Below are 26,366 nucleotides of genomic sequence, written 5' to 3'. Positions count from 1 at the left end.
TTGAGGATATTGCTCAGTAGCAAGATGTTAACTTTGGTAATTTTACCATAAGCTTGTGTTTACATTGATGTTGTTTGAGCAAGTGGTATGGGATTTGATATGTTGTATTGTATCTTCGTGTCTAAACTGCACATAAATGAATATCATACTTAGCATGTTTTGGTATTTAAACATTTTTTAAATGAAAGTCTGGCAGAAGCAAGAGAAGAGTGAACAACTACAGCTGGCTCAGTGTGTTTTCATCTTTTACGTACGTTCTTTAAGCTGTTTCTAGGTGCCATCCCGAACCTGTTACTCTTTGTACACTTCTCCCTTCCAAGATCAAGATTGCGCAGAGTTGATGTGTAGTCAGGTTGCTATGTTGTACGCAAGCTTCTGTGTTTAATCAACTCTTTCTTAAATTTCAAAAGCATCTCCAGTATTGATCCTTGTTTTACCACATTTCTGCTTGTGAAGTTTATTAGAAAAATGCCAAGGCTTTTTAGGTCTGTTCACTTGCCTGCTTCCAATGCTGCAAGACCTGGTGGTTTGACCTTGGCTTTGCTAACCAAGGGGTGAAGGGCAAAAACTGCATTGTGGGAGTGCCTTAATAATGCCTACCTTCTCTGGTCCAAACAAATACAGGCCACTCATGAACAGACTGGCTGCTGTCAGCACTTCAACATAAGCATGCTTCCTTAATGTCTGACAATATAGTAAGATATATATTTATATTTTAACTTTGTAAATATTGGACCTTTAAGGATGAGGACACCACAGGCCAACTAAATATTTCATTAGAACCAGAAAAAGATGATGTGAATTATGCAGAACCCTTATTTAAAGCCTGCATCTGACTGAATTACTCCTTAACTTTACCTTTTTAATATGACTTGATGTTTTCAAGCAAATACAGCTAGTCATGGGAGGTCATAATGTACCTGTGGCAAAAGCAATTACTGGAGCACTAAAAGCCAGCCAAACACTTTCAACATCCTGGTTATGTTTTAGGTTTAAAAAGTGAAATCTGTTTTTTACCTCTGCAAAATGCAAGCAGTAGATGTCAATAAATCCATCTTTATTTGTGTAGCGCCAATTAATAACAAATGTTATCTCAAGACACGAAACAAAACACTAAACACTAAATCAATCTCGTTAAAGAGCCTTCTGCTGAAACTTTGTCAGGCTTGGAACGATGGATGATGAAGAAAGAGAAGACAGATAGAGATTTTTAGCAACAATGTTCCTAATAATGGTAAATGTATGCAATAATACCTGTATGGCAATTGCCTGACCAGTCTAATTTGACATGATCACCTTTATCGATGATAAAACTGGGAGGACTGGTTATGGTAAACATAGAGATTCAAGTTCTGAGATTCACTGAGCAAGCTTTAAAAAACTTCAACCTCATGACCAAGCACAGTGTGTTTCAGCTGGTATCTAATCCATCCGTATTCTTCCACTTATCTGAGGTCAGGTCAAAGTTGTAGCAGCTGAAGTAAGTCCACCCAAACGTCCCTCTTCCCAGCAATGTTTTCCAGCTCATCCTGGAGGATTCTGAGGCATTCTCATCCCATATATAATCCCTCCAGCCAACTCTGGGTCTATTGCAGAGTATCACCCTAGTTGGACGTGCCTTGAAAAAATCTCTAAAGGGAGGCATCCAGGTGCATCCACATCAGAGGCCCAAACCACCTGCACTGGCTCCTCTTGATGCAGAGGAATAATGGCGCTACTCCGAGCTTCCCTCCGACATCAGAGCTCCTCACACTGTCTCACAGGCTGAGCCTAGCCTACCTTCGGAAAATACTAATACAGTTTGTATCCAAGTTCTTGTTCTTTCTCACTTCACATAGCTCATGACCACAGGTGAAGGTGATCTGATCAAGTGGCAAATCTAGAACTTTGCCTTCAGGCTTAGCTCCCTACTCACCACAACGGTTTGGTACAATGCATGCATAACTGTATGTCTATACTGTATTCGCGCAGCACGTTATCATCATGTTAAACATAACCAACAGCAATATGACCTGGTTGTCTACAGCACATAGAAGCAATGTTATGACTATCCATAAAACACTTGACTATATAACATATTAAATGTAACGCCTGAAGACTCTCAAACATTGCATTTAAAGCAGTCAACAGAGATATGCATTGACATAAAACACACGCACATACAGGTGCACGGAGACTTTAAAACTACCAGTACTTTGAGTGGCAGCAGCGCAGCGCTGTCCTCTCGCCAGTCGCCAATCCCTCCTGTCAGTACAAATGGAGGCGGCATTGGAGAACCTCCTAATCAAAGTATCCTTCCATTCAGACTTAAACTTGTGAGGTCCTTTTCAAAAGCAAGCTCTATCAGCTGGGCCTTATGTCTGTGCAGCATACTACACATGAGTTTCCACACATTGCTGTGGAAAATCCTAAAGTTAGGGCAAAGATATATAGGCTGTGAGAACAGTCAACATAGCCTGGACTTATATGGATATCCATGAGCTGAAGTGAGCAAACCGGCAAAACTCATCTCGCTTTCAAAAATCTGCGGTAACTGTTGAGTGGCTACACTGAAGTAGGCTAAGTCACGTACTGTACGTAGCCTGACTTTGTTGGCTGTGATAGGCTTTTCCAGTGTAGATTCCCATCAATCAAACAAAATCACACCATTCTTTCTTTACATTTTTAATGTGTTAATGATAAAGAATGCAACATCAATACAACACGTTATTAGCAACTATGATATTATAAAATGAAATGTTTATTTTTTGAAAGATCTGTGCCTCAAGTGGGGGGCAAAAGCATTTTTGCGAGTCGGTCTGGCCCCCATAGCCATGTGTACCTTGAGGTCCTCCATTAAAATCACAAACACAATCAGTGAGAGGCAACCCTGGTGAAGGCCAACATGCACCTGGAACGCGTCTGACTTTGTGTCAAGGATGTGGACACAGAAGAAGATAGAATGAAAGCTGCATAATTTGAATCTATTCAGGCATTTAAACATGTTTGCAACTGCACACAATGACACGTAGTCAGTCTGACACACAAGCACAAACAGACACACAAGCACACAGTCCAAACAAAAAAAAAAGGTGACACATCTGCATACGTGGAAACAGTGAACGTTTATGAAACCAGACATGGATAATGTGTTTTCTCTTTTTTCTCTCACTGTGTCTCTAGTGTCCTGTTTCCTCCCACTCTTTCCTCTTCATCTGTTCCACATCATGATTTCTGCTATCTCATAGTTTAGATCTGCTCTTTTCTCTGTCTCAGCCACTTATTTTGCAGTAATTAAGGAAATGGGACTTAGCCAGCAGAAAAAAAAAAACACTGAGGAAAATGAGCAATACTGTGAGTCTGCTACTGATGCAGAGATCAGATCCGCTCCGACACCCAACCATGGATGGCTGGAAAAATCAGCCAATGAAAAATACTAGTGAGTAGGTGTGTTTGTGTGTGTGGCTCCAAAGCTTCTTCACTGCATCCAATTTCAAATTGTCTGTGATGTGTTTCCATAAAGTTGTAGGACCAATAGAGGTTTTGGTAAATTAAAATCCTTATAATTTGTCCCCCAGTAAGAGCTGTTTATTAATCTGTAATAAAAGCAATACTGCAGCATTCAGACTATCATTACAAGAAGTCAAGCTGGTTATTGCAAACACAATGCAAAGCAGCATTACACCCTCATAGTGAATGCCATAAAAACTCAATGTCTGTAGCTTACAGACTCTCTTGAATCCTGTAATGTCAAACCATAACTGAGGTTCTTTCTTGGCTGAGTTATACCAGAGTCAGAAGATGTGATCGTGTTCAAAGGTGATGAACTAAGCTTCTTTAGTCATATGACTTTCATAAGTCTATTCAGGGAAGTTACCCACTCCCTCTTTATATAAAATACATTAATTACATAAACTTCACAAATATAATGCAAACATTTGAATCACTTTGTGACTATATGCATGAAAACTTAACCTCTTCCCTCGTTGTTTGGCACTTTTCCATTGGCTTCTTTTTTAACACCAGTGCTTGGTAAAACATGAGGCTGTGCAGGAGATTCACCAGGATTCCCCCTAGCTGAGTTAAATGACAGAAGGACGCCCTCAGAAGTTTTAAATATTTAGACATTTCACCAGATATGCACATGTTAACTATATTGGATGTTGTATGTGGGAAAAAGTTTAAGACATGAATTGAAGAGGCAGCAGTGGCTCATTTTGCAGAGTCACTTGTCTCTCGAACTGAAGGTCAATCCCCGGGTCCTTCAGCTCCTGCCGGTATCTGTCCGATGTGTTCTTGGGTTAGACACTTAACACTTAAAGTTATTCCTGCAACAACATGATGACTTATAATATTTCATAATGCTGCATTATGAAAAAATCTAAATTAAAGATGTATTTATTTACTCATCTGTCTGTCTGTCTGTCTGTCTGTCTGTCTGTCTGTCTGTCTGTCTGTCTGTTTTTCAAAGACAGTTATGTTGTGTGTGTCACTTTCAGCTGAAATGGTGGAACACAGCAGCCAATTAACATGTCTGAATAATTATTATTTAGAGTTCAATAGCAGTCAAAATGTATTCATGAAACTTAAAGCTGATAGTAAATCGATAATAATGATAAAGAAATATTTAAGACAAGAATGGAACACCTCTTCTGCTCCATCCTCCATGTCTATTGAGTGACATGCATAGAACAAAAGGCACTGCTGTCTTATTAATGACCTACTGACCCTTCGCAGACTGGGCTCTGCACCATCACTGCAGCCCACACAAACACACTCAGAGTACACTTAAAATATGCTGCTGTGTTACCAACACAGATTGAGACAGAGGAACAAACAAGTGTATCCTAAGCCTGGTGCAGGAGGACAGAAAAATTAGGAGTTGGAAGTGGTCCAGGCTATCCTGCCTATACAAGTCCCACCAGCATGACAACAGGGCCTCCAACCATAAAAAGCCTACTGGAGCATAACAATCATCCAGCTCCCCCAAATCACCCAAATATGTCGCTCCTATGCCGACAAGCATTCTGTCACTTTGAAGGCTTCATCTTAATACATGCTCCAAGTAATGTGGTGCTTTATCTTGTTAAGGCAAAGTCACTGGGCAGTGACATTTTGTCCTGTAAATACACTTCTTACTTCTCAAGAACAAGCACACCCAATATAGTATCCTAATATATATATATATATACTTTTTTTGGGGGGGGGGGATTATTGCATCCTTCCAATACTATTTTTACTCAATTGCTGAGTCAACAAAATACATGGAGAGATATGTTTGCAAAAGAAGAAAGGATTGTGTCAGTTTGGTTTAGAGTAGCTGCTGGTGTATCTGTATCGCTCGCACCTTACATTGAGGATGAATACATCCCCCATGTGCTTATAGGAGAGCAAGCAAGTTACATAAAGTAATAAATAACAATAGAGACTAGAGATAGAAATGGCCTAATTAAGATAGTAGTTGCGTTGCAACCCCTACATCATGCTTATATAAGTCCTTACTGGGCTTTCCATTTAAACTTACAACTAGGATCACATGTTCTCCAAAATGTGGGTTTGCAATATGACTGGTTCTCACTCTAATGTTTTTTCTCCGAAAAGGCCTCCACCAAAAAAGACATAAACAAACACAAGCCATTCTCTCTCTCCACCAGAGACAGCCATGATCTGATTCTTTTAACATCAATTGACGCACACATGCTTTCATACTCGTGCATATTCTACTGTGAGGTTTTCTGATCAAAATCAAAGACCATCATGATGGGTGCCTCTGTTGTATTTCAACTGGCAATACATCATGTGTGTATGTGCGTGTGTGTGCGTGTGTGCGCAACAGAGACAGCCATGTTCTCACAGTCTCTTCGAGCCAGTAACCATGACAACAGGATGGCTGAGAGACACAGCTCAAGCTCAATTGAGGCCGGTGTCTTTCTTTTCCTCCAAAATAGACCTTGGTAACATTTCAAGATCGACTTGTCCTCTTACAAGCAAAAAAGGAAACACGTTTCTCATTCACTCCTCGTCCGCGGGAGGGAGAGAGAGAAAAAACAACACATACCTCCGTAAAATCCCACGGCCCGCACTATGCTTTTCTTTCAGTCTTTATTAGCTCAACAAACGCCGCTGTCTCAATGCCTGCCGGTGTGGATGTGTACATTTGAGAATACAGCGAGAAAGAGGCTACAGGACGCGCAACCTCAGCGCAGCCTGCTCGATAAATAACCTTCTTCTGCTAGCTTTGTTAATGCATTTGAGATAATGATAGTCTGTCCAAGCATGGATTCTGTAATTGCCAGCTAAATATTTGTTGGCACTTACACATCCCTTCTAGCTTAAATATAAAATCAGTTTAAACCATAACCAATACAAATATGTGTCGACTCACCAGTCAAATGTGTTCAGTTGGAGGCTGAAAATAGGGAGTTGTATCAGCGGCGTGCTCTCCGACTGTCTCTCATCTACACCGGGGAGTAACACTAACAGACGGGATCTTTTTTTCCCCTCTCCCTCTGAGTGTCCTTCCCAATTGCCCCCTCTCGCCGGTCTGCGCGTGTGACCGTTTTTCACGCAGTAGCTGCCGACCAGCTGAAGATGTTGGGCTCTTGCGCCTTCGCGCAGGCTGGAAGTGTAGGCGCGAGAGGTCCAGGTAGCAATACGCGCTTACGTGAATTGATGAATGGATAGATGTGCAGAGGCGTCCTCTCCGTCTCGTCCTCTTCGTGGAGCCTTGGTGTGTTTGAATGGCAGCTGAGAAATCGTAATTCCGCTCATCGGACTGCTCGGGTGCACCACCACTCTCCTGTGGTTAGTGCAGTTTGAACGGGACATGTCTCAAAGGCCTGCTGATATCAGACACTGTAGCCTGTACTGAAGACTAGCACTGATAGTAGTGTTGACATAAACCTTTCTGTTATAAGCCTTTGATGAGTCCATCGATGATATAACTGGCAGGGACTTTGTTAGACCTCGACTTATTTGTTGTTCCTGAAATCCAGAGCTACCCATAGGTCTTCAGGACATTCGCAGAAGGATGGCTTTATCAAAAGTTATTTTTTTCCCCACATAGGCCAATCTACTAAGTAGGCCTTTTGGCTCTGTGATGCTGTTTGTGGAAATAAAATAACAATTTGTGGTTATAAAATCGACCCAAAAAAAGAAGAAGAAACAAATTCATGCAGATGATTTACAGACAGTCACAAAGTGCAGTCCAAGGTTTAAAGTTCTGCAGCTGTCATGTCCTGGATGTAGCATTGGTCATGCTCTGGTTTGGCTTAGCTATTTTTTTCAAGCAAGGAAATCTTTATCTACAGTGTGAAACATGTTCAAAGTAACAAAGTGAAACTAGCCTACTAAAAAAGGGTTTACCTAAAGTTAAGGAAGGCTGGTGCGCACATCATGTTGTGAAGCAATCACTGCCAAAAAAAAAAATCAGGTTTGCATTTTTTTTATTTTATTTACCAGGAATACTCCCATTGAGATAAAAAAAATCTCTTTTCCGAGGGAGCCCTGGCCAAGACGGCAGCATAAAAACAAAACATAAAAGTTTCACATTTAAAAGCAAAAAGTCACATTTAAAATAAAATACAAGACACAGAACACAATAAAACAGATCACAAAGCATCAACTGAACCATCAGCAAGTAGTTCTCAGCAACCAGACATGTGCACACTGTGGTCAAATAGTCCTTAATCCTTCCTTAGAAATTGATCATGGTGATTTGGGATTCCAGTTTAAGGTGTTCCCGTAGCTTACACCATGATGAAGGTGCAAAAGATTAAAATGCACTTTCACCTAACGTAGTATGGGTCCGAGGAACATTATACATAATAAGGCTGCTAGACCGTTTGATCTAGGAGCCAGAAGAGAATACTGATACGGAGGCAGTTGCAAGACTGCCTTATAAAGACACATATACCAATGTTCCATTCTCCGGAAGACAGACCAACTTTCTTATACAACTTGCAATGGTGCGTTTGGAAACCAGAGTTTATACAGAGCTCTTTGTTTTAGATATTATACATAATTATATAGGCCTCATTTTTTACATGTTGGAATAAGATGTGGTTTTTCAATAATATCACTGTTTTGTCATAGAAAGTTATTGATGAAGGGGGATCAACCTTTCTAGCCTTGAACACACATTTTGTGTTTGTCAATTGTGATTTCATAAAAACAGTAAAATGCCTTGGCAGTTACTTCAACTAGTGGGCCTGTATACAATCATTGCTTTATTTACAGTCTTTTTTCCACTAATCTTTCTTAGTTTGACCCTTTCTCCTTCCTTTGTGGTTGTGCCTATTCAAAAGAGAAACTCAAGTGATCAAACCACTGTGAAGAAGATAAATGGTAGGAGACCAATGAATAGCTTTAAAAGTTGGCTTAGATTTCTTAGAAGTTCTTAATTACATATTGTTTCAAACATCTGCTGATTGTAATGGATATGTGTCTGTTTCATCTTTACTTATTTTGAAGCTGAGGTATGCATTGTAGGATCTGATTTGTGGTCAAGAGAGTTTCAAACAAGGCAGCATTTGAAAGATATGTGATCGTGCTATCAAAAAACAATTTCAATCTGCTCAATACCTCTATTGATTCAACCTATTTTTTGTTTGTATTTTTATGTGGCAGGGCTATAAACAAAATGTTTAAATTCTTGGCCTTATTGACAGATAAGATGTGATTTTTATGCCAGTATCAAATATAAATCAGATATACCATCTGTCCTTGACAAAGCATATAAAGGACATTTGTTTTTACTCAAGCAACTTATGCAGACAACTCTTTTCCCATCCACTCATGTCCAACTTGTTCTTTCACTTTTACCAATCTCTGTCATGTAAAACGATATGTATTTTATTTTAAACATATAGTAGGTGCAGTATTTTGATATTGTCTTATTGGTTTCCCTCAAGGTCATAAACAGAAGCACAGCAAACAATGACACATATGGCTCTCCATTGTCTGCATCAAAAGTGTTAGAGTTTGTTAAGGGTACTTGAACACATCCTGAGCAATAAACACAATAGCACCAAGTGTTTATGTAATGTCTGCATTGACTTAGAACATAACCTCTAAACCTGTGATCTCCTATGATCAATATCTCACAAGGAGACAAAGGGGGGAGGGGGCTTCTGTAAAAGAAGAAGAGAGAAAAAGGGGAATTAAGGAAAGAGAAATTGGTAAAGCAGGATCTGGGATGTGGACAGAACAAAAGAACCTGGTGTGTGTTTGAAGACAAGGCGAGGAGAAGGTTACAGAGGCAAGGCGTAAAGTGAGACAGGTGGGGGTGGTGGTTAAGCCATGAGAGGAGACAGGGAGGGGGGTGGGCAACAGAAGGCTGAAGATGACAAAGAGTTTAAAGGATGCACAGATGACCGTAGAGAGGGTATATGGTGAAAATAGTTTAGGGAAACCCTCTGCACATCATACGTAATGTCAATTCTAATTACTAAATTATTAACCTGACTGGTTCCCTTCCCCCCTCTGTGGCCACATGGACACACACGCACACACACACACACACACACACACACACACACACACACACACACACATATGCACTCGCTTCTTCATCTTCTCTCCCTCTCCTGTGTCCCATGAGAGGCGGAGGATGGATGGAGAAATGAAGAGGTGTGTCTGCAGCTAAGTGACATCTGCAGGGCTGTGATGGTAGCAATGGGTTGGGAACACTGAAAATCCCTGGTGTGACAATGAGAGGGAGGCGGGAAGGGGAGTGACGAGGGAAGTCATTTGTGTAGAGAAAAGCTGACAGCTTGCGTTTTGGTTTGCTGGTCTGGGTGGTATCTCGTTATGGTGCACATTAATGTGCTCAGCCATGGTGACAAAGTATTATTTGGAATGGTGGCCTTCAGACATGCATTTACCTGTGTGTGTGTGTGTGTGTGTGTGTGTGTGTGTGTGTGTGTGTGTGTGTGTGTGTGTGTGTTTGTGTTCAAATGTACAATCACAAGGTGTACTGCAATTACATTTGTGACTGTGTGTGCACAATGAAGCAGGTATTGATAAATCAGTATGGTGGTTTTGGCATGTTCAAGTAGTAACATTGTGAGTAAATGGTTCTTATCTTCTTATCATTCAAAGCACTTTCACACTTAACATCCACATCATATTCACACAGTGATAGCAGAGGATGCTGTGTCAAGCTGCCATCAGTATTAACCCATTCCATTCATATATTCACACTCTGCTGGCTTAGTCATTTGCAGCAATATGGGGTTCAGTCTGTAGACAGTAAGAGATGTCAGCTAACCACTAATCTTACAGTTAAAACACGAGCCACAGTTGCCTGAAAGCAAGAGGGAGGTTCCGAAAAAAACAAAAAACAGCCTGCTTTCCCCCCAAAACTGATTCCATGACGAGTGAGAACTACTACTACTCGAGTATCTGTGAGAACTACCATATTTTTACAATAGCTCCAACTTTGGTCAAAAACAAATCAGACTCAAATACTGTAATACATAATATCTATCCTCCCTTTCTGGTGCTCGTCCTAAGGGCTTCTGGCCCATCATGCAATTTTAATCAATGAAGTGTATTCCTAGCTCTATTTCTAAGTGACAACTGTGTCCATTGTGTTTGTAAAACTAAATATGAGTTATTTTGAGCTGTAGACTGTCCTTTGAGGTGTCCTCTAACTGTAAACTAGTTTGATGTTTTTTGAGGACTACGGATGAAACTGAGATTTTGTGCTCATATTTACATATTTTATGTTTATTAATGAACATGGTCCTAATTCAATACAGAAATAAAAATTAATGCCTGATTGGTACTTTTGAAAGCAAAGTGAATTCATTTCAATGTAACAGCAGGTCAGAAGCAATCTTGCTTAATCAAACACATTTTCCCCAACATTAAGACTAAAACTGGTCTCAAGATACTGTATCATGATAATGATCTATTTTACCTTATGGTTTCATTAACAATAACAACTTAGATTACTAAAGTTAGGTTGTTGTTTTTTTATTCAGAATCTCAAGCTTACAATTAAAATTAGTAAATAAAATACCACCTTGAAGAAAAAATACATTGAGCTGGCTGTCAGTTGATTACACATGGAGTGTATGACTTAAATGCACTGCATGAACTACTGTAACGTTCTTTAAAACACAAAACGGTTGTTTTGAATTTTCTTGAAAATCTGCCCATTTGTCTCCCTAATATTCACCAAACAACATCAATATATCAAACTCACAAGCTAAACAATGCGTTTTGCTGTCACTTTTTGGCAACATGCAATCATGTTTTTCTAACATCTGCAGCCATGTTGACCTGCAATACCCCTGTGTTGCAGCAGAGGGTGCTGTGCGTGAATCATTACCATTTCTCCACGTGGTTCACAGATAATGACAAATGTCTATAAAGAAAAGGGGAGTTTCCCTTAATGCATGTTTTGCTCTGGCAGACCTGGGTAAGAAAAAGTTTGTGTTGGTGTTCCTAAAAGTCCATGTTTCTATTTTCTATGATCCATGTCTTCTAACAAATGTAAAGATAAGGGCATGATTAAGTGACTTGATCAGTTTGGCCTAAATTAATCTGCATTATTTAAAGGTTTGGGGCTCTATAAATACATTACTAAACCCTATAGGATTAGTTTAGGGGAAGTTGACATTTGACCTCAGTTTAGGTTTGGGAAATTAGATCAGATGTAAGGTTTAGTGTGATTCTAGGATTGATGAAGTAAATGTACTTAACTCATTGTATCTCATATTTGAACATGCTCTGCTTAAAATCTGTTTGTAGACCTTGAGCTTTTACCCTGATACCTAATACAAACTTCAAACAGATGATGTCTGGTATCACTGACCTCTTAGTTTTGGGGGAAACCCATTTGTATTTACAAATGAATGCTGTAGTTTTATTTGTGTAAAACAAACTATTGTTGTAGGATTGATGCTTTTTTTTATTTCATGACTTCAACTCAAAGCAACAAGGTGTTGGTGAAGATTTTCTAGAAGTTCCCTCCCTTTTATAATGCATTTTATGTCACGGAGTTAGCAGGCAGGAAACAGGGAGGAGGACCCAAGTGCAGAATAAACTAATTTATTTTAACAAAAAGGCAAAACAAAAACTTACTTAAAAAACTAAATCCAAAACGTCTCGAAAAGCAAAAACAAAGGAAATCCAAAAACTAGGAGGCGAAAACACAGGGAGAAGCAGCAACCAAAGACACAACGACATACAAAAGACAATGACGATGAACCGACAAGAAACAGAGGCAAACACAGAGACTAAATAGACGAGGGGTAATCAGACGCAGGTGAGACTAACGAGACAGGTGAGGAACATCAGGGTAATCACAAAGGCGGGAAACACAAGGAACAAAGAACACAAGACCAGAACACTGAGGACAAGTATAAAGTAAAACCTAACACTGACACCACCACCAAAACCAGATCTACAAAATAAAACAGGAAACACTAAAGACTAGACTTAAAACACAAGACAGGAAATAAACTAACAGGCAACATAGGAGGACACAGGCAAACACACTCAAGACTAAAGTAAACACAAGACTATGAAACACATTAAAGCACACAAGGGAAACAATCCACACAAGGAAACAAATAACACTAAGGACAGAATGAAAACTAAAACTAGAAGAAACACAGAGACAAAACCAAACTATGACATTTTATAGTCAACACAAGTAGTCAGAGCTGTATCATTTTAAGAAGATGTGTAACCCTGAAATTAAAGGAGAATCAATGGACCAACTTCATAATAGCTGGAAGCAGTAAGATATAAGACACAGGAGCAGCTTTATAGAAAAATATTTTTTTTGTTGCACACAGTTTCTGTCTTGGGGAAGCCAAAATGTTTCCAAATCTCCAATTTAAAGATGGTGCTGTGTCCTCAATTTCATAACCTTACTCTGCAGCTGCCAGCTGCCTCTGCACTACAGCTGCTGATGCTCATCATATTGTTGTGATTTATTTGTCAGAGTACTGATGTGAACCTTGACACCTTTAAATCGAATTTTCACAATTTCTCGACAAATCTTTATATCCCCCCATAGATCTTGTTTTGAGAAGTGTTCTGAGTGGTTGTTGCTTAAAATCGCTGAGGCCATCAGACTCCCTGGATTTACGCCATTTTCTCTATGCTGCGGTGATGTCCAAATTTGAACACGAAAGCAAAGTTTGTTTAGGGAGGAGGAGCACAATATATGTAGGCTCAGTTATGTGTTAGCCAAGATCTTTTTAGTAACAGTTGTTTAAGTGGTATGTACACTTCTTTCTATTGTGGCGGAGCTTGAGGAAATTAAAATCCATATTTTACAGACTTGTAGGATAAAAGTGTACTGCATCCGTCAAGTTCAAGGTTCAAGGTTCAAGGTACTTTATTGTCAAATATGCTCTGTTAAACATACAGCACAGATGAAATTGCAATCCCCTCAACCCACAGTGCAAACCTGCAGTGCATAAAAAGAGCACTAAAGAATAACAATAAACATGACAAATTTAAATAAAAAATAGCAAGAAAAAAAGCAATACTATAAAACAAATTCTTAGCAGCAAAACTTAACTAAAGACCTTTGGGACAACAAATAACGAACGACAGACAATCAACAGAAAAGGGCACTTGTGAATATTGCACCATGGAAGCAGTATGTAGATAAATTAAAGGATTAACAATATAAACAGAATACAGATTAAGTGATCAAGTTAAAGTGAGGTAGTGCGTTGTAGTGTAGTACAAGTTAATGTACAAATTAAACAAGAGTAACACACTGTAAAAGGTGCAGGTCATTATCATGACACACTTATATTTCCTGTAAACATCAAGAGGAAAAAGTTGTGACAGACAGTAAAGTCAAGAGACAGGTTCGTCATTGAAGACATTTATGAAGCACTATTAGCTCAAATTACTCAGAGAGACGTGACTCACATTTGCAACACATGCATAGACTCTTCTGAGCAAACAAAATGACTGCTGGTGAGGAAGTATGTCAACAACCTGTTGACGGAAAGTACTGGTTGGATAAATATCCTGATTCCTTCCTGATTCCTTCCTGCACATGTGGTGTTGGAGGATGAGAAGAGGAAGGGGGTTAAGGGGGCACAGCTTCGCAGAAATTGTGCATCAGATCAAAATAAAACAATGAATGCAAAAATCCCTTAAACTCATTCACAGAGGCTTTTAGAAATCAGTGTTGAAATGGGAGCACACAGAACGTGACACTATGGAGTAATTTAAAGCAATGGATACACAGTAAATGGACAGAGACATATTTTAACCTGACAATAAATAACACAGTTATGTGAAATAATTTCTTTGTAGCATGAGGAGGTGTCAATGAAAGCCGATCAGAAAGTGAGAGAGAAAAAGAGGAGGAGAGAAAAGAAATTAAAGCAGTGATGTCACTCTGTCCCACTCCTTTTCTCTATAAATGTAGCAGAGCAGGGCTGAGCCTGCATACCACTGCTGCTTACGACCAACCTGCTCCTACACAAACACACAAAGACACACTGTGCTCTCTCACGTCACGCTCACTCAGCACACAACACTCACAGAGAAGCTGAAACTCAGAGCAGAGAGATGCTATCAGCTGGCAGCCACTGAGTAAGTCCACTTCTCTCCTCTTTGCTATTCTTTCTTTCTCTCTGTCTTTTTGTTTTAGCCGCTCTACGGGCTGCCTAAATTCATTAATCTCTCACACTCTCCTACTCTGTTGTGAAATAGCCCGTTTTTGTTAAGAAAGAGATTTAGTAAACCTTTCTCTCAGTATGCCATAGACATAGACATTTTTCCCTCTGATTACTTTCTTTATTTTCTCTACATATGAGTGGAGGCAGTAGAAATGTCAGACCTATTTGCATACTGGTGCACGGCCGGAGCTATGCTTTGGCTTTTTCTTCTGAAAAGCAGAGTTGAACCTGTGCTTGACTACATTCTTTTTATGTCCTTGTGTAATTGACAGTGTGTAATGTCTGTTTTGGTTGTGGATGTCTGTGATTTCTTTCGAAACTCTGCACTCTGATTTGAATATTCCTGTTGTGCTGCTGTTGAAATGTGCACAGTTATTTATGGATGAGGATATTTAATGGAGCTACATGACAGCTTTGCATGCTTCTGTCAGAACAATCACGATATATTCAAATTAGTGGATAGACTGTTCCAGTAAGTGTATATTGCTTTATCAAAGTCAGAGTCTTTGAGGCGTTTACAGTCTTACTGTATGAAACATCAACGAAAACACATCCGAACATAGAGCTGAATATTATTAAATAAAACAAAGCCTAGTGTTTGACTAAAGTTATTTCAAATAGTAGCTTTTAGACATAGATGATAATTTAGATCAGTGGTTCTCAACTGGTGGGTCAGATATATGTGCCAGGACCCCCTGAGCTGTTTTCAGAGAGTCCTTTCTGCAAAAGAAAATGATGTCAAAAGTCTATGAAGTTCTTTTTAAACATGTGTGTTAGGTACTTTTTTTAAAGCAGGTTTTGTGCAGTCTGAGATCCAAACTGCACACATGTATGAAATCTGATTTTTTTCATCACTTGAAAAGAAGGCAGATAAGTGTCTATCTTGTCTTTATATATAAATAACTATTTAATAAAGCATTTAAAATAACTTTTTTTTCAAAAGTTTGACAGAGTTAAATCCTTCATCAGCAGGAAGATGACAACATGCATCTAAAGACTGAATGTGTGACATGTTACACCTTAATGAAGCAGAAATCCATTTTATCCTCTGAAATATCTCTCTGAGTCATGACTGTCTACAAGGAGTGTGATATGTTGTCTTGTGCCGCATCTACACCGTGTTCAGTCTATGGTTTATATGGACGGGACGTGCCGGCTAGCTAACCCCCTTGCGTGTACAAGTATTTTAAGTGAGGGATTGGAGAAAAGAAGAATAACAAACTGTACTCATTGCTTATTCAAGTCAGCGTTGTCAGGGCCATTTTGTTTAAATTTACACGCAGTGTGTGAGCTAACTAAAGAGTGCTAGCCTGCTCACACAACAATGAGGTTTTGGTTTCATGCTGTAGCTCAAGGGCGACATCTAGGCTATAGGCTACTGGATGGAAAAAAGTTGCATGTTCCTTCTTTAACCGCTCAGTTCAGACTGATTTATACATTTAGGGCCTGATTTACTAAGATCTCAATTAAAGAGTACTAAACTGCAAGTTCACTGCAAAAGTTTGCATGTTTGGTTTGTGGGCGTTTTGCGGGTGATTTACTAAGAATATTTGCGTGAATGATGTCAGGTGCAAACCTTGTGGAGGCGGTAGTATTTCAGTCAGGTTTTTGTGTGTTCTACTGGTTTATGTCACGGAGAGTTTGGACGGAAAGCTGGACGACTGCAAGCACAAAATAGGTGTTAGTGGGAGGCAAATGAACGTCCAGTATTTTCAAGTTATAAATCTGAATATAACAAAAGGAAAACATGGCTTATAAGAAATCCTCGGTATTAAACTGGGCCTCTCTTTTCTTCCCTCCCTCTTTTGAATGAATTGTCATACATTGCGAAGGAGGAGCGAGTCCTCTGTGGCACTGGTGCTCAGTGTGTGTGTCACTCGTGCCGTTGTTGCGCACCAGAAGCTGGTCAGCGCTGTGCCTGATCGGACATAAATGCCATGGCAACAGTTACTGAAGTTAGGGGTACAAGCATGGTGAGGCCCCCCAATCCAAGTGTCCCACAGCACAGCGGCAGGGGAGAGGGATGTAGAGTGAAGAGACAAGCGCGCTCGGGAGAAGCACTCCATAGCACACAGGAGACACGCAACCTAAAATGTAATGCTAGTGAGAAGAGGGAAATAGGAAGATATAAGTGTCAATGTTGAAAAACTTTTAAACTATTATTGAAGTAAGATAAAAAATAAATGCATACCATTTATTCTTCTGTCATTTAAACATGTTAAAACGTCTTTTGTTGTGCCCATGTCTCCTCCTAACTGCAGCTCATTGTGCGTAACACTGGGGCTCTTGGATTAGCACGTTCCTTTCAAAGGTGTTAAATTTAGACACTGTCACAATCACCACGATTTTTGCCTGGCTTGGTAAATCGCATTGCGTGTACTAACTTAACTTCTTTGCATGTTATCCTCCCAGCATTTTGCACACTGGGGCAGAAACGCCTCGTGTTGCATATTCATTAAGGCAAACGTACTATTTGGACAATACGTGTTGTTTTGCTCATAACAACACGTGCAGTGAGGACGCAATCCTCACTGCACGCTGATAGTACATTTTTTGCTGGTGGTATCAAGTTTGCACACGTTTTAAGACATGCAAACGTTTAGTAAATCAGGCCCTAAGTGTGTATTTTTCTACAATTTGACTTTGTGTTAAATTAGTATTTTATTTTCCAATGTAAGCAATATACATGCCACAAAGTCATCAACAAAACAGCAATGATCTTGATGATATCAGAAAGGAGAGAAAGAAAAAAATGAAGACTGAGCAAACAGCATGAAACACAAGCTCAAAGGGTGTCTTACTTCTCCTGTCTACTGTGAAATAATATTTAATGAACTACAAACCCCAGGATCTCGCAAATGTAATTGTTTGTGCAGGGAGGAGACTCCTTTTGTTTTTGTAGATATGAGGTGAAAGTTCTTTACTGGGATTTTTTTCTGAAAAGTTTCTGCACTAGGTGTCACTAAACTGGAGCTGTTGATATCTTTCTGTAACCTCCATTGATAACATGCTGGGGGGAAAAAGAACAACTAATGCTGTTCACTGCTCACTATCTTTGCCTGTTACCCTTTTACACTCAGAGTGGTGTGTGTGTGTGTGTGTGTGTGTGTGTGTGTGTGTGTGTGTGTGTGACCCATGTGTTCCTGGCAGTGTTTGAAAGCATACTGGCATTCTCACTGCCTACTGTATGCAGAGTAAACACTGCATGCACATTGTGGCTCATATGCTCAAACCTGTTGTGTTTACCTGTTAAATCAGGAGTGAACAGAGGATTAAAAAACAATGCAGTATTAGATATAACCACTCTCTCTATCTCTCTCTCTCTATCCCCTCCTCTCGCTCTGTTTTTCACTCACTGTTAAAAACAGCAACAGCAGCCTTTAGTGCACAGTTAATCTAGACACTTTTTTGCCTCCGCAGAGCCTGACACACTGCACTCAGAAGGTACACTTGACAAAGGACACAAAAGTGACCTCCTGCACTTAGACGGCACCTGATCCCACATCCTGCAAAAAAAAAGGGAACCTGACGCAAGAAAAGGGAGTGATCATAACCTACTGCTGAAACACGACCCATTCAACTGAGAAAAAGAGAGGCCAACAACTGTCTCTAGTGCCTGTGGAGAAGAAGCAGGATGCTAGCAAAAATCCTCGAAGACATGTGGGTGGAGCCGGAGGTGCTTGAAGCCCTAAATGAGGAGCAGAAGAGGACTCTCTTCTTGAAGATGAGGGAGGAGCAGGTACGCCGCTGGAGAGAGCGCGAGGAAAGAGACGAGAGGGAAGGAAGGAACAAGGACAACACCAGGTCAAAGAAAGGTAGACACTGGCCTTGCTTCTTTTAGTTAGTACATAAATGAATTAGTACACAGAGATCACACTTCTTATGTCTAATAGTAAAGTAGAAATCTGATTTCAAGTAGAGCAAGAGCAGACAGCACTGACTGAAGTAGAAACATAGTTTTATTTCAGGAAATGGTAAGATTTCCTGGAGTGTGACCTTTTTACAAACAGTGACATAACTCAGGAATGAAGTTAAACGACCAGCTTCTTAAACATAATGTCATTTCTGTCCAGTAAATTAGTGTCACAATAAAATTGACAGTTCTCTTCATCGTTCATGTATTAAGATAAAACCACAGACTATAAATATTATGGACAAAAGCCTGAACAAAGTCATCCATCTGGGGGCTCATTGGCACCAGCCGCTCCACTCATCTTAGCCGAACTTACAGTCTCAACCTAACAACAGGCTCAGAGCCGGAGCTGAGGCGGGTTTTAAGTGTCTTGATGAACCATTACATCATGTCATGTCAGCTACAAGCCTAACTATGGATAACACGTATGGTTCTCAAAGTCAAATTGAAAATCACCCCTGTAACCTACTGTGTGCCAGACAGTGATGACAATAACTTATCAGACATATTTAGTTTTTTGTACCAGACTGTAAACATGTTTATTTCTCCTGTAAAAAAAGGGTTTTTTTGGCTTTGGTGTGTTTGTGACTTATTGATCTCTTGGAGCTTATGGATCTCCTTAATACTCAATGAACTGCAGGATTTTGCACTTCTGCATTGTCTTCATTTTTTAACAGCGGAAGTTGCCGCTTGGATAAAACATCTCTCTAGAAGTAGTTAGGAGTTATGCGTCTCTGCCATCTTCCAAGTAAGAATAATGTAACTTTTTACACTGATCATTTGGCAATTTATTTATTTAGTTGGGGTGGTGATTTCATGAAGTGTTTGTTGTAAAATTATATGTAAAAAGTATTCCTGGCTCAATGCTCAGCAAAGACACAAACAGTTGTTGTTTACTACTTCTCACAGTTTTAGTATCTGTATTGGGTTTTTAATGTTGTTTTCTAGCAGAGCTTATCACATTTGATTGTTAAAAGCTTAGTTTTACATTCAGACCTGGAAGAGTATTAACAACCTTCACATTTACTGTTAGTAAAATCCGTTCATCCAAAATATGAATGAGTAAAACATCAACAAAGAGATTTCAATGTCAACAGATCTCACAGTTTTTGGCCACAATTCAAAGATTCTATTTTCAGCTGGTGGCGTCTTATTTTGATGAATTACCGTGGAGTTTCTAAATATTGACTCTGTTTGGTCCGTAAACATGCCACTCACATCAGAAAGGCCACCAACTGAGCTACTAGTGTTTTAAAACTCTAAGTTAAACTGCAGGTGAAAATCAAAAGGACTGATAGTATTGATTAATGTTTTCTTAACTTACTTTACACACACAAACACACACCCACACACACTCTAGTGTCTGACTCATATTTAAGTTACATGTGACATGAACTCTTCTTTGCTTTGAGAATCAGTAATGTGTCCCTCTGCCTGTCATCTGACTCATTCTCTAAACCTGTCTCGAGGAGTCATTCTATACACGCTCAAAGTTGATTGAGATTTAGTCAGCACTGTTGTTTGGTGGTTTGGGGCGTTGCCATACTTTAAACTAAATATTAAGTTACCTTCTTTATTTACCCAATCTCTGCCATGTCACCGGAGCTGTCTGTGTGTTTGGGTTACACAACCTGTCTTCTTTGTTCATTGAGCTGTCGTCGGGAATCACAGGCATTGAACATACTATCAGGCTTGTAAATGTCAGATAAAACACGGTAACAATGACCTTATTTCTTGTTAGCATATTATATAACTTATTTGAGATAATGTGCACTCACATAGCGGTGACTGTATTTAAACTCAAGATGTTCCAGGAAATAAAACAAGACTTTAGCTGCAGGCTTGGTTTCTGACAAATCTGTTGGTGAGTCAGGTTAAGCCACACCTTAACCTGTAATGTCACAGAAAGTGTTTCCCCTTAATGAAACTATCCTGTCATGGAAAGCACCTGTTATCACATGTTGGGGAGTGGTTTATTTATGCTATCTGTGTCATAATGAGGTTGAGGTGTGGCTGAAAAATTGGTATTCTTAGAGCTTTCAGAGTTAGTTTTCCTGCCAGGACACAAATAGAAACAATTGTCTCGACTCACCGTACAGATTTTTCAGATACCAGCCTGCAGTAAAAGTCTTGTTTCTGTTCATATTTGCTGGAAACATCGAAGTTTAAATACAGGTACCCGCTAAGTAATTTGAAAAGTTTGATGAGAAAAAAACAAGTTCTTGCTATTGAAAATATTCAGATATGTTCAGAACAACAAATATATAAATGTATGTATATACCAACACTCCAAATAAACACACAACAGTAACGGTATATTATACAGGGCACACCTACTAATAGAAGGGTTTTCTTTATTTTCACTATTTTCCACATTTTAGAATAAGTGTAGTTATTAAAACAACCAACTTCACTGTTTCTATTCATAAAAGAAACACTTCAACCATTAAAGCTTAAGCCTTCAGATCAACATGTCCTCAAGAAAATAAATTGCATGTCAATCAGGTGTGTCCAAACCTTTGACTGGTAATGTACATGGAATGTAACATGGGCACACATTGTAAAATAATTCAATATGATATCAAATGGTGCAATGCATTTAGAGCTAGATTGATAAATACTGTAATTTTTCAATACTTTTATGGTCAAAAGGTAAAGATGACAGTCTTGTTGCATTTCTTAAAGTGGTGTGAAAAGGTGAACTGGAAAAAAACTAAAGGAAATAACACAGCAGAAGTAATAACAACAACTACAAATACATACATGTTGAATACGTGTTGAATTCACAGAAATAGTTTGGATCTGTATTCCATAAATTCACACAATTTCCCCCCTTCAAGTTTTTCTTGCTTACTCTACGATATTTAAAAGATACAACAGATCGGACAAACCAATACATGAGTTTATAACAAACGGAAGAGGAAGATGAAGAACAGAACAAACTAGAAATATGTGAGTACAAATAAATGAAGAAAAAAACAAGATAAAAACGTAAAGGTTACGTAAAGGTAAGGTTTGTGCGGTGCTCTTCTTAGTGACTGTCTTTACATCTATTATCGATATCAGTGTTACTAATTAAAACACAGCATTATTAGAGAATGAAACTAATTCAGGTTGTCAGAAATCAAACCACATTCACTGTTATTAATACAGAAATAAGATCACTTGAATTCATTTGTTCTTGTAATGATAGAAGACTTTTTTTGTGAAGCTTCGTTTTTCAGTGAGACAAAATGAATTGATTAGTCATTAGACAGTCAGAGGAAGTGAGCCAGCAGACGAGAAAGCAGTAAGTAAGAGAGGACAGTCCAACAGTTTTGGAAAGGGTTCCAGAGCTCTATGATTATAGGACAGCACCACCTACTGGATAAAGGTCAAAATAACACTTAAAGATGACTGCTTTTCTCAGAATCTGTTTGAGAGGGGGAAAACAATGTACTACAAGCTTGACAATTCTGTTTTTTCTCTCTTCCCCTCTCCCCCCAATCCTCACAGCATTCAATAAACATGTGAGCTGGCTGCTTGGGCGAGATGGCGATGTGAGCATCAGTGTGATTGGAGAGGTGGACGAGTTCAGGTCCTCAAAAATCCTCCACAGACTCACAAACAACAGGTAGAAACCAAAAGCCCAGTCTAGTCACAATATAGTATGAAGTATTGAAGAGGTCTTCTTGGCGACAAAAATATTCTGCTCTTGTAAAAGTATAGGACACAGATCCACTTTGTCATGCAGCAGAAGGCTGATAATAAAGCACAGAATTCATAGAAGAAAAAAAAAAAGATTATTTGTTTGTGCATATTTATTTGTACAGGGACAAGTATGATGCCACACACTTCAGCATTATAGCCTAACTAAGATGGGCTTAACTCAACACACAACAAAACCAAACAAGCACAACAAGAAACAGACACAATGGAAAGTCATTAACCTGCCATTTAACGCATCAAGCAGACCACCACACGTCAATCATGAGGCTTTTTTAAGTCTATCTTTTCAAAAGAACTTTAGACTGAAACAAAAATTACTCACCACACATGCGTAAAACATTGAGAGCTTTTAGTCTTGTACACGTTTGCAAGGTTTCATTGTCTGTTTCTTTTTTTGAGTGATATAAAGACAGCTTGGTCAGCCAGAGCAAAGTTGCTTAAAACAAAATGAAAACATCTACAGAGGTCAAGCCGCCATTCCTCTCAGCTAATTATGTAATTCTGATTCCCTTTGATAAGATGATCAATGCACTAAAGAGTTTCAGTATGCCGTTTTCTTGTTCCGATTGGATTATAGAAGTTATTTGTCTTATGACTTGCTGAAGATCATCCTGTTGAAACAGTTGGGGCTGTCTCCTAGACTAAAAATGGACGTCTTTGTCTTTCAGGGTCCGCAGTGATGATGTGATCGAAATCCAGACAGCGGACCTGCAGGCAGAGAGAGACGCCCAGGAGGTTTGTTTTCATCAATCAGTAACCTTTGTCGATGAAAAAATGAAGCCAATGCCAAAGTGCAAAATCCTGCAGTTTGTCAAGTGTCCACTTGAAGCTGGCTCCAGAGTTCGAAAATATCAATTTTTACAGAAGAAATTAATGTGTTTACAGCTTGGTACAAAAAAAGAAAGCGTTCTGATTAGTTTGTCCTCACAGGTACATACTGTATGAAGGGTGAAAGTTTTTATCATGCATCTGTGGGATTTCATGAACGATATACAGTATGTTGTCCAGTGTTAGGCTGAGACAGTATATCCAACATGGAGGCAGATGCTGATGAGCCTCTGGAGCCCCCTTCTGTCACAGATGGGTGACGTCACTCAGGCTACGTCCATTATATTTCCAGCCTATGGTGTGTACACAGCTCTGTAACAATGAGCACAGAAAAAAAACAATGTTGCATAATTGTTAAATTTTGTCTCACATACAGGATGACCCAACCTCGCCAAACAGACAGTCATGCGAAGAAGACTTGGACTGCTGCAGCGCTGATGACGACCTTAAAGACCAAGCTGAGGACAGTGATAGTGAGTCAGGCAGCAGCTCGGACAACCACAATGAGTGGGCCCTTCTCTACAGGCCCCATTCTTGTAGCCATAGCAACCAGCCGTCGCTCAAACCCCAGCTGTCAGGAACAGAGATGGTCGGCCAAGAGGACAGAGGTGAAAAAAGAAAAAACAAACATGAATTAGGTGTATTTAGGATGAATGCTGAAATCTATGATATAAATGTTTGTATTCTAATCAGGTAAAAGTAGAAAAAACATTTATAAACATTTTCATAAAAAAGTGTGTAAAAGTGCTTGCATAATAAAAAAAATATAAAAGATAGGGTAAGATAAAACTTTAGCATGACACTGTGAACATAAATAAATAGCAATAGACAGGCTTCTTTAATTGTAAATAACAGCTGCTGTAGCCTAATCTTGATGTCTGTTATGGCACTGTAATATTTCATCATTAGACTTGTCTTTTATTTATCCTGTGGTGCAAGAATTAATTGTGAAAAAGATTCATTTGGTCTTATTCTCTAAACTGTTCAGGATGAGTCTGACAGTGTATGACTGTGTCATATAAGCATGATTCTTATTTGAAGGAATATTAGACCTCTGGCCTGGTGAATCAAGTTCATTTATACAGCATATTTAATATGACAAGCATAGATTCAATGTGCTTTTTGACTCCCAGATGAAGTGTAAGATATACTCCCATAATTAATGATGTGTGCCGATTGACATGTTTAAAGTCTGCTTTTAAAAGACACAGTTGTAGTTGACCATAATGGCTAAATGCACCATGAGCTGAGCTTGTATTAATTTTGGGTAGGGTAAGGGGACCTTTATTTGATGATCTGTCTGGTCTGCACTCAGTCAACATGCCAACAACAGGACTGAGCTAAGCTGTTAAACAATTTAGAAACAAATGTTTAAAATGGGAGTGATTGTTATGGCTTTTTAGGTTTGGGTTCAAACCCTGGTCGCGGCATTCTGATTGAGCTGGTTTATGTAGCACCTGTAACTCCAGAAGAAATGCGTTGCAGTAGTCGAGTCTACTACAGATGAAACGTGAACCAGCTTTTCAGAGCCCGACCGTGACAAGAAACATCGAACTCTGGACAGGTTTCTGAGATGGTAAAAGGCTGTCCTGTGAAGTGTCCTAAACATCCAGCAGGTGCTGATGTTGGTGACATACTTCTGAATAGTTCATTATAGTCAATACATGTTGTGAATTTTGTTTTAACATTATGATCAATCAATCAATAATCCTTTATTCATCTCGCAAACGGAGAAATTACAGGACTTGTGCAGGGAGGGCACTGGTCTGCTGCGACTCGCATCACACTGGCATTTGTTTCTTCCCTAACAACAGTTGATGAATGTTTTTAAGAGAAATGTTTTGCAAAAAAGATTCTACAATTCACTTAGCAGACACTTTTATCCAAAGCGAGTACAACACAAACAAGAATCTAGAAAAAAGGAACAATGTCAGTTAGTGCGAGTTACTTTATTGTCCCCGTGAGGAAATTCATTTTCATTTTTAGTGCTAACGATGCCTGTCAACGCCTGTGAGTCGAATTGGACAAACAGGTGCTGACAGGCAAAGCACATCATTGACAGCTAGTTTTTGAGAGCTCTATTGAGTATAGAAACCATCTGAAAAGTTGTTCGCCATTAACATCACTATCAATAATATCCAGACCACCGTTATTATAGTCCTTTAATAGGTGACAATAGGTGAAATTTAAGTAGGTGATATAAATAATTTCAGATTCTGTGAATTAACTTGTGTTATGTTCTCTTCCTCTCAGAGATTGTTTGTTGCGAAGAGAACAAGTTCGAACATGGAAGTCGCGTGGCACAACTCAGGAAGGTGTTTGTGGACGATAATCAAAGCACTTTACCTACCAACACCAAACCTCCTATACCTGCCAAACCTGCTCATCTACAGAAGAAAGGCACAACTCTGCACAGCTAGGACTCCAAGGTATCCATGCTGCTACAAGACACTGGCTGCTGAGCAGGCAGTGGGACTCTGGTAGTCCGGACTAAGGACACATACAGTACATTGGAGGAAAGGAATCCTTGAACCTTGAACCTGAGCAAGGCACATGATATAAAGACCAACCTACCTGCAAGCCAAAGGAGTGGACCGGAGAAATACTTCAAAGTTAATGAGGTCAACATGGAGGATAAAAAAAATAAGCAGAAGGCTGTTGAAGACCATATTCAGATCCAATTGTACAGATGTAGTTGTAAGAGCAGTAGTTAAATGTAGTTTCGTGTCACTGTAGTGTGTTAACAACTTAATTATTGGTAAAAACAAATAAAGAGTTCATTTGCAAAAACAGATAAACGGCATTCCGACAAAAAGAAATAAATAATGCCCTTTTGATAAGCACTTGAAACAGTTCAACATTCGAAGGAAAATGATTCCCACCCAAATGGTTTATTTTTGTAGGTTTTACAACAAATGTCTTCCAACACTTGAACTATAATTTAAATCCATATTATTGAAAAATTATTGGAAAATGGACGTGATGCCTAGTGTTTTTCGACTGCAGGTCACACCTATTCACTCACACACTCTGAGGCTGCTCTGTAATGTGTCCTTGAGAAGTAATTGCATTTGTACACATTCACACGCCACTGACAAAGTAGCGGGAACAACTTGGGGTTAAGTGTGTTACCTAAGACACATCGGACATGTAGCTGCAGGAGCTGGGGATCAAACCCCCGACCTTCTGGTTAAAAGACGGCCGATAAACTAAGCCACAGCCTCCTTTATGTGCTTTTTTGGAAAATACAAAAGTATGAGAAAAATCCT

The 26,366-nt window shown here is 39.3% G+C and overlaps 2 protein-coding genes across 4 annotated transcripts in view; one reads left to right on the top strand and one right to left on the bottom strand.

Annotated features, from left to right (window-relative positions):
• The window catches only part of psd2 (pleckstrin and Sec7 domain containing 2), a 30,924-nt gene extending 24,124 nt beyond the window's left edge, over positions 1-6,800 (bottom strand). For 2 of the 3 annotated variants that reach the window (XM_079352382.1, XM_079352383.1), the window contains exon 1: positions 6,365-6,635. The gene's annotated coding sequence lies outside the window, so the exon portion shown is untranslated. The other variant, XM_079352381.1, reaches the window with a different exon arrangement.
• A 7,643-nt stretch (positions 6,801-14,443) lies between these two features.
• Positions 14,444-25,944, top strand: LOC306828849 (uncharacterized protein). Its single transcript, XM_079351558.1, has 6 exons — positions 14,444-14,562; positions 18,069-18,463; positions 22,057-22,174; positions 22,938-23,004; positions 23,474-23,705; positions 25,351-25,944. The coding sequence occupies exons 2-6, from the start codon at positions 18,283-18,285 to the stop codon at positions 25,515-25,517; spliced, it is 765 nt and encodes a 254-aa protein (XP_079207684.1). The 5' UTR covers positions 14,444-14,562; positions 18,069-18,282; the 3' UTR covers positions 25,518-25,944.
• Positions 25,945-26,366: the final 422 nt, after the last annotated feature.

The sequence above is a fragment of the Symphodus melops genome (genome assembly GCF_947650265.1).
Source record: "Symphodus melops genome assembly, chromosome: 9".
In the NCBI taxonomy this organism is placed as follows: domain Eukaryota; kingdom Metazoa; phylum Chordata; class Actinopteri; order Labriformes; family Labridae; genus Symphodus; species Symphodus melops.
Note: the sequence above shows the minus strand (reverse complement) of the source record. Positions and strands in the feature narration are given on the sequence as shown.

What these genes read in the sequence shown, in the direction of transcription:
- LOC306828849 (XM_079351558.1), top strand. Translation starts at nt 18,283, where the DNA reads ATGCTAGCAAAAATCCTCGAAGACATGTGGGTGGAGCCGGAGGTGCTT. An exon ending in CAGAGAGAGACGCCCAGGAG is followed by an intron (nt 23,005 to 23,473) that starts GTTTGTTTTCAT and finishes TCTCACATACAG; the next exon opens with GATGACCCAACCTCGCCAAA. An exon ending in GGTCGGCCAAGAGGACAGAG is followed by an intron (nt 23,706 to 25,350) that starts GTGAAAAAAGAA and finishes TCTTCCTCTCAG; the next exon opens with AGATTGTTTGTTGCGAAGAG.